General features: G+C 40.4%; 1 protein-coding gene across 1 annotated transcript in view; it reads right to left on the bottom strand.

The window, feature by feature from the left end:
• Window positions 1-12,953, bottom strand: part of cdk15 (cyclin-dependent kinase 15) — a 104,913-nt gene extending 91,960 nt beyond the window's left edge. The window contains exon 1 of the mRNA XM_080422652.1: window positions 12,785-12,953. Within this exon, the coding sequence (XP_080278778.1) occupies window positions 12,785-12,830 (46 nt within the window). The 5' untranslated portion in view covers window positions 12,831-12,953. The remainder of the gene's footprint in view (window positions 1-12,784) is intronic.
• Window positions 12,954-14,985: the final 2,032 nt, after the last annotated feature.

The raw sequence follows: 14,985 nt of genomic DNA on the forward strand, positions 1-14,985 counted from the left end.
CAAAAGTACAATATTTGCCTCTGAGATGTAGTGGAGTAGAAGTAAACGTATAGACACTTGGAAATACTCCAGTAAGGTAAAAGTACCTCAAAATTGTACTTAAGTACAGTACTTGAGTAAATGTACTGTACTTACTGTAGTTACTTTGCACCACTGAGCAAAATGAACATGATGGATTTGGAACTGTAGGAAGTGAAAAGGCCCTGTCGCTGTCAGCAGTGTTGCCAGATTCTGTGAGAGAAACAAGCAGCCAGGTCTAGGAAAACCAGCCCAAAAGAAGCGACTATGGGCCACATGAGCACTTTAACATATACATCAGCTATTTGAAAATAGCAGATCTACAAGCTTACAAAGCTTGTAGGTCGGCTATTTTCAAATAAAATCTCGCGGGGAAATAATAATAAGCAGACCTGGCAACCCTGGCTGTCAGCTGTAATTCACTCTGGAATGGATCTCTGCAGCGGCAAAATGTGTCAAACAATCGTATAAGAAATGTGAAAATGTGAAATCTCAGCTCGTAATTCTTTTCCTAGCTTGCCTCACAAATGGACACAGGAATATTCCCTACCTTACTTTCCCATAGCTTTTATCTCTTGACCTAACACTTATCTACCATTATATTCTAAAGACAGGGATATTTATCACCTTCCCCCCCCTGGCGCTCGTTCCCCTAGTGTAGCACTTAATCATAATCATGGCATGCTAGAGAAATGTGCATATTCGCCACATCTATTGTGAGGAGGCTACACTTTCAACATGATGTCCCTATTTTGGGCATATCATTATAGGTGAACATGTTCAAATAATAATAACAATAATAATATTAAAGGTAGGGTAAGTGATTTTCTTTAGTTAGAATAAGTGTTAAATAGCTCTATATTCTGATAGTACTCATTGCTATAGATAGAGTGTTTGTTCAGTAAATGGAGTCTCCTTGTCTCTCCAGCTCTTTATAAAACAGAAAATGCATTTTCGTTTCAGTTTCAGTTTCATTTCAGATTTTATCCAATCAGGATAGAGAACTCAATCAGGATATAGATTAAACAAGTTCAATTGGAAGTGATGACACTAAGAAATGAGGCAAAATTGGAACTGGAACACTATAAAAAAAATCACACCCTGTGTGAAGTGGGCGGTGTCTTGCTAGCTAATCACAATACTGAATGGAGTCGATCAATCATGTACAAAGGATAAATACATTTATTGAAACACTCTTTATGATGGACAAAACCATAACTTGAAAAAAACAAATTTATGTTTTTTTTCAAGTTATGGTTGCTTATATAGGGCTATGCACATGTGTCATGTGACACTGGCCAATCACAGTCCTGAATAGGCTGTGATTGGCCAATCACAGCACAGGATAATTGTACAAATTTCCAAACCTCACTTTTAGGGGCGGTTTCACTGCCCAAGATATTTGTACATTTTTCCAAATCTCACTTATATCATATATATCATATATCAAATCACACCCAGTGTGAAGTGGGCGGTGTGGTCGTCATCATGTGTCTCGCTAGCCAATCACAGTGCTGAATAGAGTCAGCCAATAGAGTCAGCCAATCACAGTACAGCTAGGGGTGTACTAATGAGCCAATCACAATACAGCTAATGAGGTGTCCCAACCCCACTTATAGGGGCGGCTACACCGCCCAAAAATAAAGCTTAAAAATGGGTACTTTCTCCTGATTGGCCGAGATTTTGACACCTACCGGAAAATGTATTTTATGTTTATTAAAGAGCTGGAGTGACATGGAGACTCCTGTTACTGAACAAACACTATAGCAATGATTACTATCAGAATATAGTGCTTTAACCTTTTAACAAAATACTTTTTGTTTTAACCAAAAAATATCACTTACCCTAACTTTAATATTAATATTAATAATAATATTAATAATAATAATAAATGTATATACATATATATCTCTGCTGTCGGGCAGAAACCAGCTAACTCCAAAATGCTCATTTTTCAGGAAATGACAAAAACAAAACAAAAAGTGGAGTTAGGAGGTTTTGTTCATCATTGATATAGAGCACCGAAGTCCTGACGTCACTCGTTCATCCCCAGGTTTGCGGAAGTAATTTCTCTATGGAGAATAACATTGGGTCATCTTAGAATCGTCTCATATAAGAATTGTGGTCCAAAAATAAACACCGCGTGTCGGCGTTATTGTCAGGGAGGAGGTTCTGTATAGTTTATGATAGTCAGTCACTTATATTTGATACAGTCTGTTTCTGCCGAAAATGTAACTAATTTGGCGGAAGTAACATTAGCGTTTTCTCACCGTCAGTTGATGCTTCATATCCATAAGAGTCAACCCGCCGTGGTCATTTGTTTATTTTTGGAACACAGTTCTTATTTGACGCGATATTAAATACGTCTATGGGATTCAGAACGGGGGTGGAAAACTGCGAACCAGGTAGACAAACAAAGGATGTGTAAATGACGTCAGACTTCGGCGGGCTATAAGGACAGCTAAATGGACAAAAGGGGGTGGAGCCTGGAGTCAGCAAAACCAGCTAACTCCACCCTCCTTTGGTGGAGTTGGCTGGTTTAGCTGTTTTTTTAATAAACACACAGACGTAAAGGGTGTTCAATAGCACTGATTTATGGGGAAAAAAAAGAAATATATATATATATATATATATATATATATATAGTATTATAAATAAACAATCTCACAATGATATCACAGTGGTATATCAGCATGTTTGCTGCTTGTCAATACAGAACTTGTTAAAAAAAATCTAAAATGACAGAGATGCGTTCCCGGATTGAATGGTTTGATATACGATAATAATAAAATGTGCTTAGACCAGGGAAGCCGGGATGATGGTAGGCAGGGGGGTGAGGCGAGTAGAGAGAGAGAGAGAGAGAGAGAGAGAGAGAGAGAGAGAGAGAGAGAGACAGAGAGTGATGGCCCCCGTGGGGCACTGAGGGACCCCCCCCCAGGGAAGAAGTGGGTTGTCAGGGGGCGAGGCGGTTTGTTAACGTGCGGCTGCGGTGACAGGTACAGGCAGTGGAGCGATGCACAGACAGTGACCACTGAATTATGCATCACTCCAGCAGCTGCAGCCAGAAAGAACAACAACACGAAGCTAACGGAATCACACGTTTCTTTTCGACTCCAGGGGCTTTTATAAACAAATTATGAATGCCATAATCTGGTGGGGAATTAGATTACCACTAGACAAGCCACCCAGTCAAAAAACGCTGACAAATTGTGGCCGTGGGCGATGATTGTGTCTCCTCTCGCCTAAACCAGTCGCAGCATTAAGAGATGCTACAGAATTTCATTATAGAATTCTAAATCCCATAAATTGGTTGGAAAGAAAGGAAAAGTCTTTCCGTCTCCGAGAACTGACTGAGACTCCTGGACGTGGACTGTTGCGACTCCTCCAGCAAACCAAGCGAGACCTCAGCCCGCCATTGACCTTAAACATTATCCAACGTCTTAACCCATTTAGACCGCGAAAGAATCGGTGTCGTTTTTAGATTTATTTGGGCTATTCAAAAATAGCCGATATACAAGCTCGTAGCGCGGCACCGAGTGCCGCGCTACGAGCTTGTGGATCTGCTATTTTTGAAAAATCGTGAACATTTGTGCAAACATGTGTTACTCAAATCTTTGCTTCTGGGGATTCTACAAAATGTCTTCTAAATCCCAACAGTTTTTCTGAAAGACTTATGTTTCTACAGTATATCAGCGGTGCTCAAACTTTTTCTTGTCAAGGACCCCCAAAATGATATGTATTTGGCCACGGACCCCTATCTCAAAACATTTTGTTCAAGGGATCCAGTGTTCGCTTTAAAATAATATATATATTCAAAGATTTTCACACATTTTCGAAAATAGCAGATCTACAAGCTTGTATATCTGCTTTTTTTTGAATAGCCAAAGTGTAAAATAATGCTTTTTAGCTCAAATAAAAAAAAAGCGGCAGTGGCTCAGGGGTAGAGCGGCCGGATGGAAGCCGTGAGGTTTCCAGTTCGATCCCGGGTTCCCCCAGAGGAGTTAAGTGTCGAAGTGTCCTTGAGCAAAGACGCTGAACCCCTAATTGCTCCCGATGAGCAGGTTGGTGCCTTGCATGGTTTCCTCCGCCATCGGTGTATGAATGAGTGTGTGTGTGAATGGGTGAATGAATGTAATACACAATCTACTAAAAGCGCTATATAAAATGTACCATTTACCATTTTACAGCCAGGCGATCAGGTTTGGATAGTTGACTGTGTCTTTTCAATATCTGACACCTTGTCTCTTTAAATGCAGGCTGTTTCACCACATTGGGACCTGGCGAAGAGGGCAGCATGTCTGCCTGGCGGAGTTCAGGCTCAAGGTAGAGCTTAAAATATTTGTAGCATAATCCAGAGACTGTGTAATGGTACTCTTTTTTTACTATGACACTTGCGTCATGTTCCCAGACAGGGGGAAAGAATCGTCATAACATATATTTTGGACCCTGGAAGAAAATGTATTTTGAGTATAGCAAAAAAATATATATATACAATATTATCTGCAAAGGACCCCCCCCCCCCCCCCCCGACACCAACGCGCGCGCGCACGCGCACGCGCACACACACACACACACACACACACACACACACACACACACACACACACACACACACACACAGAGAGAGAGCCCTCCAGTCCACCTACACACTTACACTACTTGCCAAATTGTATACGCATGTCTTTACACAGCCGGCGACACACAGAGTAAGATTCACACACTTTTTTTACATTTTAGACGTTTTAGCCGAGGCTCTCATCCAGAGCTGCTTACAATGAAATCAAAGCAGTAATATACTGCAATATCATACAGTTTGTGCAAGTGCTATAGTTTGTCTTGCATGTTTTCATTGTGACATGTAAGGCGATTAGCTGATTGGCTATTCAAAAAATAGCAGATATGCAAGCTCATAGCGCGGCACCGAGTGCCGCGCTACAAGCTTGTACATCTGCAAATTGTTTTTAAAATCGTGATTTTTTTTTTGCAAATCTTTGAATATGTATTTTTTTTAAAGCAAACATTTGTCATATTTGTCAAATGTTCATTTGTCAAACATTTGACAAATGTATTTTCTGAAAAAAACTATCGTTACTATATCAGTGGTGCTCAAACCTTTTCTGGTCAAGGACCCCCAAAATGATATGTTTTTGGCCGCCGATCCCCATCAAAATATGTTGGGGCTCTGTCTCTTGTTGGGGCTCTGTCTCGATGCTACGCGGTTATCCAGTGGTGGAAAGTAACTAAGTACATTTACTTAAGTACTGTACTTAAGTACAATTTTGAGGTATTTGTACTTTACTTGAGTATTTCCAATTTTCAGTACTTTTACTTCTACTCCACTACATCTCGGAGGCAAATATTGTGCTTTTACTCCACTACAATTACTTGACAACTTTAGTGACTAGTTACTTTGCAGATATAAATTATTATATTATAAAACAACAAATTATAAAAAGCCCTATTGTATGCATAGGCTATTTGAATATAGCCGATCTACAAGCTCACGACGCGTCGCATCGCGACGCGTTGTGAGCTTGTAGATCTGCTATTTTATTTTTGTAGATCTGCTATTTTAGTACTTTTACTTTTGGTACTTTAAGTATATTTTGCTAGTAATACTTTTGTACTTTTACTCAAGTAACGTTACTCAAGTAACATTTTGAACACAGGCCTTTTACTTGTAACAGAGTATTTTTATATCGTGGTATTGCTACTTTTACTTAAGTAAAATTATCTGAGTGCTTTTTCCACCACTGCGGGGTTACCTAAGGGGAAAACCCCCCCCTGGGCCCCTGCACCTTCATTATAGCCATGGAACAACTCTTCAAAGAGCTGGTGGATGCTCCGCTTAACGAGCAAAAACAGACCCCCTCCCCCCTCCCCCCTCCTGCCCCTCCCACTCTCTATACCGAGTAGCGTCTGCAAAGAACAGCACCGAGGTGTCACGTTTCTTGCCAATTAGGTGGGATGCTGAGTGGCAACCGGGGGTCCCTCGGGACTAGTGTCATCATCATCATCATCATCATCACTCCCCTGCACTCATACGCGCACGGCCGCATGCACGCACGCACGCACACACACACACACACACACGTACGCGCACGCGTCCCTGGAACAACGTATTTTGAGATGGGGGTCCGCGGCCGAATACATATCATTTTGGGTGGTCCTTGACATGGAAAAGTTGGGCGCACCGCTGATGTACAGTAGCAGGATTTAGAAAACATGCCCATCTCAAAATGTTTTGAGTTACAAATGTTCGCTTTAAAAAAATTATATTACAAATTATTATATATATAGATTTGCTCAAATTTCCAAGATAAAAAAAAAAAAAGCAGATCTACAAGCTCATAGCGCGGCACTCGGTGCCGCGCTATGAGCTTGTAGATCTGCTATTTTTGAATAGCCCAAAGAATTCTTAAAATGACACACAGATGCGTTTCCCGGTCTTAATGGGTTAACATATTCTCGACACCTCACCGCTAACGAGGTGTTGTCGTTTTCCTCGCTACCAAGTATAGCGTTGCCATGCCGACACCATGCCACAGGTTTGCTTTCGTGTGCATTTCTGCCGGGCGAGAGGCAGTTCTCGTCCCTCAGACGGATTAATTTCACACCTGCCTGCACATGCTAGCATAACAGGGGCGCCGGGGCGCGCGGGTGTCGAGAGTATACGGATATATGCGTGCGCGTGTGCACCTGTGTGCTGTACTGTCCGTATACGGTATGTGCCTGGCCCAACAGGTGTGTTTTGTCTCTAAATACATTTGTATTCTGTGACCGCTGTGTTAGGTTCTTGTGCTAGTACCAGTGGTGCAAAAAAGTACTCAATTTTTTTTTACTTAAGTGAAAGTACTGTATCAATACTGTCTGCAATGTAGAAATACTCTGTTACAAATAAAAGTCCGGCATTCAAAATTGACTTGGGTAAAAGTACAAAAGTATTGGTATCAAAATGTCCTTAAAATACAGAAGTAGAATTTACTCTTTATGCAGAATGTCCCTCTTCACAAGTTTTCAAATGTATGTAATGTATAGAAATCTTTGGAAAATAGCGATCTACAAGCTCACAATGCGACGCATTGTGAGCTTGTAGATCTGCTGTTTTCAAATGGCAGAAATGTATATAGGGCTGAAGTGTTCAACGTATGTTTTGTAATAATAATCAAAATCTACAACGTTAAAACTACTAACGTTTTCAAATAATTGTAGTGGAGTAAAAGTACAATATTTGCCTCTGAAATGCAGTGGAGTAGAAGTAAAAGTATTGGACATTGGAGATGCTCAAGTAAAGTACAAATACCTAAAAATTGTACTTAAGTACAGTGCTTGAGTAACTATACTTAGTTACTTTACTTAGTTACACTTTACTGTGTAAGTAAGGTCCCATCTAATTCATTTGCTTGAGTAACACGCAAACACCTGCATGACGTGCGATGTGAAGAGAGCCCGTATAAACTATGACCCAAACGAACAAATCCTGTATAAGAAACAGGATAGATGAGAGGCAAGGCAGGGGCCGTTTTTACATCAGGGAACATGAGAGTGAAAAAAAGATAAAAGGAGAGGAGATCTGATTTAGATGACAGGCGGGAGGGGGGGGGGGGGGGGGGGCTGCCAGTTACACGAGAACTGAATTATGTCAAATGAAAAACCCAGTCTAATGCACTTGACCATCTGCATTCACAGGACTAGTTCTGACTTTATATGCGAGTGTTTTTACGTGTGTTTGTAAGCAACGCACATCACCATGAAATCTCATTTTGTAGCAATAAGGTCTGCTACAACCGTGTTTTCTTTTAACAACACATTGACTGCCATAGACGCAGATCTGCGTTCTATTTAATTAGTAATCACTTGGCTGCCAAGAACGCAGATCTGCGTTCTATTGTTTAATTGTGGTTTAATAACCGATCGCGCTGTTTATTGTACCATCTTTGATTTTTTTTTCTCTTCCCAGTCCCATCTCACTTATCCTATGCGGAAGTATCCGTTATCCGTTTCGTGTTTCCGGTTTTATCTTGAGTTAACTAGTTTTGCCCTGGTTTTGTCCAGACATCATAGTTTTCACACGGTGTGGGCACGAACGGAAAGCTCCGGTTATATTTTTCTTTTCTCTGGACGACGAACAGTTATCCCCTTTGTGTTTACCAACGCTCTGACACGCGATCACAATATATATATAAATGTTCTGTGGCCAGTGGGGGGAGGGGGGAAATACGCGCATCGTTGCCTGATATGGTGCCTGCGGCCTGGTGTGCTGGTGACCGCTCGCCTGGGAAAACTTTTCCCTCTAGGTTTCGGGGCATGGACCGTCTTTGTTTACAGACACGATCCGATCACGGATTATTATGGATATAACATTTCTGTGACCGGTTGAAAAGGTTATAAAACAACATATACTCACTGGGTGAGTATATTATGAAAATGCTCTGGCAGTCAATGTGTCCAGACTAAAAACATCTCTTTTCATAAGCTTTTATATAGGTTTAAAGTATGTGCTTATACCTTATTGTACTGTTCTTTTTTTGCTGTATTTCATTCTTATGTTTTCATTTATCTTGTATGCAATAACCAATGTTATATAATCCTATTTTATTTTATTTGTCATGGTTGATGTTTACCTACAATGGTTTTTATTTTGAAGCGCATTGAGTCTACACATATGAAATATGAAATATCTACTACTGTATAGTTTTGACTTGACTTGTTGTTTCGTACAGCAGTATAATCACTACAACATTTACTGGCCCTCAGAAAAACAAATTTTTCATGCAAGTTACTTGTCAATTGAGATGATTTCTGATTCTAAATGTGTGTAAGGGAGTGTGTCGTCTAGTACAGTGGGTCAGGACCCCCAGGGTGGTCCCACATGATTTCTTTTTTTGGGGGGGGGGGGGGGGGTCTCCAGATGTCAGTAAAGTGAAAATAAAAGACCTTTTTAATACCTAAGGAAAGAAGAAGAAAAAAGAAATATGCATCAAAAGCATACTCAACAAACTATCCAATAAAAACTGGGCAAACATTGGCCAAATTGTCAAATAATATAAAAAAGAGGCAAACATTGTGAAAATAGCTGATCTACAAGCTCACAACGCCTCACAGCGCAAGGCGTTGTGAGCTTGTAGATCAGCTATTTTTTCACAATATTTATCTGTGGAACCGAGTCAAACTAAATGTATAACGCCTCAACTCCTACAATTCCAAGTGCTTGTCAGGGTGGGGGGTCCGGGTCCCCAGTTCAAATATGATTATTTTGTGGGGGTCAGGGGGGCCTGAAAAGGTTGAGAACCACTGGTCTAGTATCACTGACACTGTCTATTCCAGTCCGAGCTCTGTGCGTTAACCCATTAAGGCCTCAGGCTCCGATTCTACAAAATGTCTTTGAAAAAACTCATGTTTCTATGTCTCAAACTTTTTCATGTCAAGGACCCCCAAAATGACATGTATTTGGCCGCGGACCCCCCATCTCAAAAATATTTTGTTCCAGGGATCCCCAGAAGCAAAGAATAGAGTTAAAAAATGTTCGCTTTAAACAATATGTATTCAAAGATTTGCACACATTTTCACGATTTTTCAAAAATAGCAGATCTACAAGCTCGTACCTATGAGCTTGTATATCTGCTATTTTTGAATAGCCAAAGTGTAAAATAATGCTTTTTAGCTCAAATGAAAAAGTGACAGAGATGCGTTCCAGGTCTTAATATTAACAGGGATGTCTTTCCCTGAACTTCCTGTGAACTCAGGCCCGATTTATACTGAGTTGCGTGTGGGTGCCGCGCATCGAAAATAAGCTCACGGCGCGTCGCGATGTGACGTGCTGCGAGCTTGTAGATATGCTATTTTCGGTACGCAACGCAATGTGCAACCAAATACCAGCGGTGGAAAAAAGTACTCGCATTGTTTACTTAAGTAAAAGTATCAATACTGCAATGTAGAAAATACTCTGTTGCAAGTAAAAGTCCGGAATTAAAAATGTACTTGAGTGAAAGTACAAAAGTATTGGTATCAACATAATACGTAAAGCACAAAAGTATAAGTACTCATTATGCAGAATATCCCATTTCAAGTTTTCAAATGTATAAAAATATTTTGAAAATAGCAGATTTACAAGCGCACAATGTGTCGCATCGCGACGCATCGTGAGCTTGTAGATCGGCTATTTTCAAATGGCCGATATGTATCCACAAGTTTCCTATAGGGCATGTGATCAAATCGACAGGAAGTGATGCCCACAACGCTCTAGGAAACTTGTGGATAGGGCTGAAGTGGTTAAAGTATGTTTTGTAATAATAATCAAAAACCTACAAAGTAACTAAGTACTGTAATTAAAGTTTTCAAATAATTGTAGTGGAGTAAAAGTACAATATTTGCCTTTGAGATGTGGTGGAGTAGAAGTAAAAGTACTGAAATTTGGAAATACTCCAGTAAAGTAAAAAAAAAAACTCTGACAACAGCATAATGCAGTAGAAACTGCCATATAATGGTGATGTACGTCAAAAAAAGGTATCGTCCTGTCACACCAACACCTATTCTCTAATCATACACGTGTACAGTATGTCTCAAAACACAGAAACCCTATTTGTCTTGTTCTAAATATATGGGGGAAATACGGTATTATTCTGATATTGAAACATATATTGAGCAAATACACTTCCAATTATTTCAAACGTATATTGTGGCTAATTGTTCTATGTGTGAAACGTACATAAAATATACTGCATGATCTTTGACCCGTTCGATCTGGGAACGCATCTGTGTCACTTTAGGTTTCTTTGGCTATTAAAAAAGTAGCAGATATACAAACTCATAGCGCGGCACCGAGTGCCGCGCTATGAGCTTGTAGATCTGCTAAAAGAAAATGTAATCGTGAAAATGTGTGCAAATCTTTGAATATATATATATATATATATTATTATTTTTTCTCGAACATTTTTAACTCAAATCTTTGCATCTGGGGGGTCCCTGGAACAAAATATCTTGAGATGAGGGGTCCGTGGCCAAATACATATCATTTTGGGGGTCCTTGACATGAAAAGGTTTGAGAACCACTGATTATAGCAATGTAATTTTTTTTTTTTTAAATGGTTAGGATTTAGAAGACATTTGTAGAATCCCCCAGAAGTAAAGATTTGAGTTAAACATGTTCGCTTTAAAAAATATATACCGGTATTCAAATATTTGCCCACATTTTCACGATTTAAAAACAAATAGCAGATCTGTACAAGCTCATATGAGCTTGTAGATCTGCTATTTTTGAATAGCCAAAGACATCTTATAATGACACAGATGTGTTCCCGGTCTTAAAGGGTTAATTTGGGGAGATATCAGATCTAGTTGAGATGTTGCTCATTATATACACAGTGCAGAGCAAAATCTAGTGCTAATGCAAGCCTGAACTCTGAGTTACATTAACACTCAGGATTTTGCAGTGCAGTATGCTACTGCTGTTGGTGCGTCTCTGCACCAGTGGTGGAGAAAGTATTCACATTGTTTACTTGAGTAAAAGTATCAATACTGCAATGCAGAAATACTCTGTTACAAGAAGGTGCTTCTTGAGGACCCACTACATAGTGACTGCACCTGTTTCATGTAACACTATATTTATTTTTTGCATACGCGACGATTGTAATATGATTCAAATGTTTGTTATTGCTTTTCGTTGTGCATGTGTTTTATATGCTGTCATCAGGGCGTCCTTGAAAAAGAGAGCTTGCTCTCAATGGGCTTCCCTGAATAGATAAAAGGAAAAAGAAAATATAGAAAGGTCCGGAATTCAAAATTTACTTGAGTTTAAATTGAGCACAAGAGTATTGGTATCAAAATGTACCAAAAGTACAAGTACTAAAATGCTTGAAAGTAGCAGATCTACAAGCTCACAACGCGTCGCGATGCGACACGTTGTGAGCTTGTAGCTCTGCTATTCTCAAATAACCTAGGTATTAAATAGGACTAAAGTGGTTAATGTATGTTTTATAATGTAATAATTTATATCTGCAAAGTAACTAAAGTTTTCAAATAATTGTAGTAGAGTAAAAGTACAATATTTGCCTCCGAGATGTAGAAGTAAAAGTACAGACAACTGGAAATACTTCAGTAAAGTAAAAAGTACCTAAAAATGTACTTAAGTACAGTACTTGAGTAAATGTACTTAGTTACTTTACACCACTGCTCTGCACCATCTGACTAATTATTGTATTTTTTAGAATAAAGTGACTTTTTGATACAAAATTTCACTTCACTCATTGTTTCCCAATGCTGAATTCACATACTACACATACATACATGGCCTGCAAGCCATCGCAGACTGACAGAAGACCCCCCCAAGACCCCCCCAAAACAATCTACGCAATACAAGTGAGCATTGCCTCTTCTTCAGCCACCCTTCGTCGCTTGCTGCACCATTGTCACCAAAGCTGAGTTCCTGCGCAGCCACTTGGCAACTAAAGTCATTATGACACGAGCCGCACTTCTGCTGTTGCGACTACAGTGCATTTCTCCCCCCAATGCTGACTATGTAAAATACACACACACACACTGTACAATTATAACTGTGTGTGTGTGTGTGTGTGTGTGTGTGTGTGTGTGTGTGTGTGTGTGTGTGTGTGTGTGTGTGTGTGTGTGTGTGTGTGTGTGTGTGTGACGTGTGTGTGTGTGTGCGTGTGCGTGCGTGCGTGTGTGCGTCACCTTATCCCCGGACAACCTTAACATAACAACCTGTAGGGGGTTAGATAGAGAATGCCGCTGCATGCGCTGGCTTGCTTACCCAGGCGATGGAAAGCCTCGGTGGCTGCGTGGCGTAGGTTCTGCATGGTCTGACACCCCCCCCCGCCGAAACGACTCCTCCCGTACCGGGGTCCCGTGAGCTGTTAGAGAGGGTCCGGTGTGTTCTGACACCCCCCCGAAACGACTCCCCCGTCCGTCTGTCCCGTGAGCTGTTAGAGAGGGTCCGGTCCGCCTCGGTTTGTTGTTGATGTCTTAATGGGACTCAGTTAGAACGACACAGCAGCATCAGCATCAGCATCACTCCCGCCAGTTTCTCTCTCCTTCTCCTCCTCCTCCTCCTCGTCTCATCATCAACAAGCTGAAGGGCACATGAGAAGAAGAAGAAGAAGAAGCAGGGGATGCTTATTAGAGAGAGTCTCTCCTCCTTCCAATGTCTTTCTCTCCTCTTCTTGTCCTTTCGCCTGAAGCTGTTCTTTTTTCTGCTCTATTAGGCTCACTGTTGCTCTCTTCCCTCTCTCTCTCTCTCTCTCTCTCTCCCGCCCTGCCTCTCTCTCTCTGTTTTTCCTTTCACTCCTCTCTCCTCTCATGATGATATTACTCCCACCCTCCCTTATCTCTGTAAACCCCCCCCCCCCCCTCTCTCGTCCCTCCTCTTGCCCACTGTTGTGCCTGTGACTCGACCAATCGGCAGTGACGGAAAATAGTCACCGGGCCATCGGCGGCCAATAGAGGGAGATTGTGCCGACATGAGGCTGATGACGCTGGTATGTTTTGAAAGGTAGGAGCGCCCCGGACTGGAGTGTTGTCCTAGTGCTGCTGCAGTGTGTGTGTGTGTGTGTGTGTGTGTGTGTGTGTGTGTGTGTGTGTGTGTGTGTGTGTGTGTGTGTGTGTGTGTGTGTGTCAGTGGTGATAAAAGTGACTGTTTTTGCTCATGTCATTTTGTGTGTGGATGCATAGATGCTCTATATTCTGATAGTACTCGTTGCTATAGTATAGAGTGTTTGTTCAGTAACAGGAGTCTCCATGTCTCTCCAGCTCTTTATTAAACAGAAAATGCATTTTACAGGTCGGGATACCAATTGTATCCAATCGGGATAGAGGACTCAGTCAGGATGCAGATTAAATTGGAAGTGATGACACTAAGAAATGAGCAGACAGAATTGGAACTGGAACACAAAAAAGAATAAGCTGATAAATGGGTACTCTTTCCTGATTGGCTGAGATTTTGTCACCTGCCTGAACATGTATTTTCTGTTTATTAAAGAGCTGGAGAGACGGGGAGACCCCTGTTACTGAACAAACACTTCTATGGCAATGAGTGTGTGTGCCTCCTGGGGGCACTAGTGAGACAGAGTTTTTTGTTTACCTTGTCAATTGCACTGGCATCCTGAGTTTTGAAGCTGGTATCAGCATTCTGACAACTCCATCTCCTGCCAGAGAGAAATGCAGTTTAAACACATTTTGTTCTAAATAAATAAATACATAATCCACAATTTTGAAGAGGAAAAACCTACTGTTTTTATGATTACAATTTGGGAAATGTTTTTGTAATGCAATTTATTAGGTTCAAGTCACAGTACATCAAGTATCAGAATTACTTCTTTTTTTTTTACATTTAATGTTTTTTTCTAGATTAGAATTCTTACATGTGCTTATTTTAATTGGAATATTTTTTTCCAATGATGTAAATATGTGTATAGAAAGGCCTAACCAGTGACAGGTGTTGCAAATCAGTCTTGACTAGAACCCCTTTACAATGCAACAGTCTCATGTTTTTATAACTTGATGATACATAGTTTTTTTTTTTGGTATTGTCCCTGTCAAATAAACATAAATAGAACTCATTCAAAGCAACTCTGCATAGTATTTAAGCACAGTTATGTTCTTGAACAGCAGTGGTGTAAAGTAACTACATTTACTCAAGTACCGTACTTAAGTACAATGTGGAGGTACTTTTACTTTACTGGAGTATTACCAAGAATTTTCTGTACTTTTACTTCTACACCCACTACATCTCGGAGACAAATATTATACTTTTACTCCGCTACAATTATTTGAAAACTTTAGTTACTAGTTAATTTGAAGATTTTGATTATTACACAACATACATTACCCACTTCAGCCATATACGTTTTGGCCATTTGAAAATAGCAAAATGCGTCATACTTGTAGATCTGCTATTTTCAAAAGATTTGAAAATAGCAGAGTACTGTTGGTACTTTAAGTACATTTTGATGTCAA

Source organism: Gymnoscopelus braueri (genome assembly GCF_963280865.1).
Source record: "Gymnoscopelus braueri genome assembly, chromosome: 24".
NCBI classification, from domain to species: domain Eukaryota; kingdom Metazoa; phylum Chordata; class Actinopteri; order Myctophiformes; family Myctophidae; genus Gymnoscopelus; species Gymnoscopelus braueri.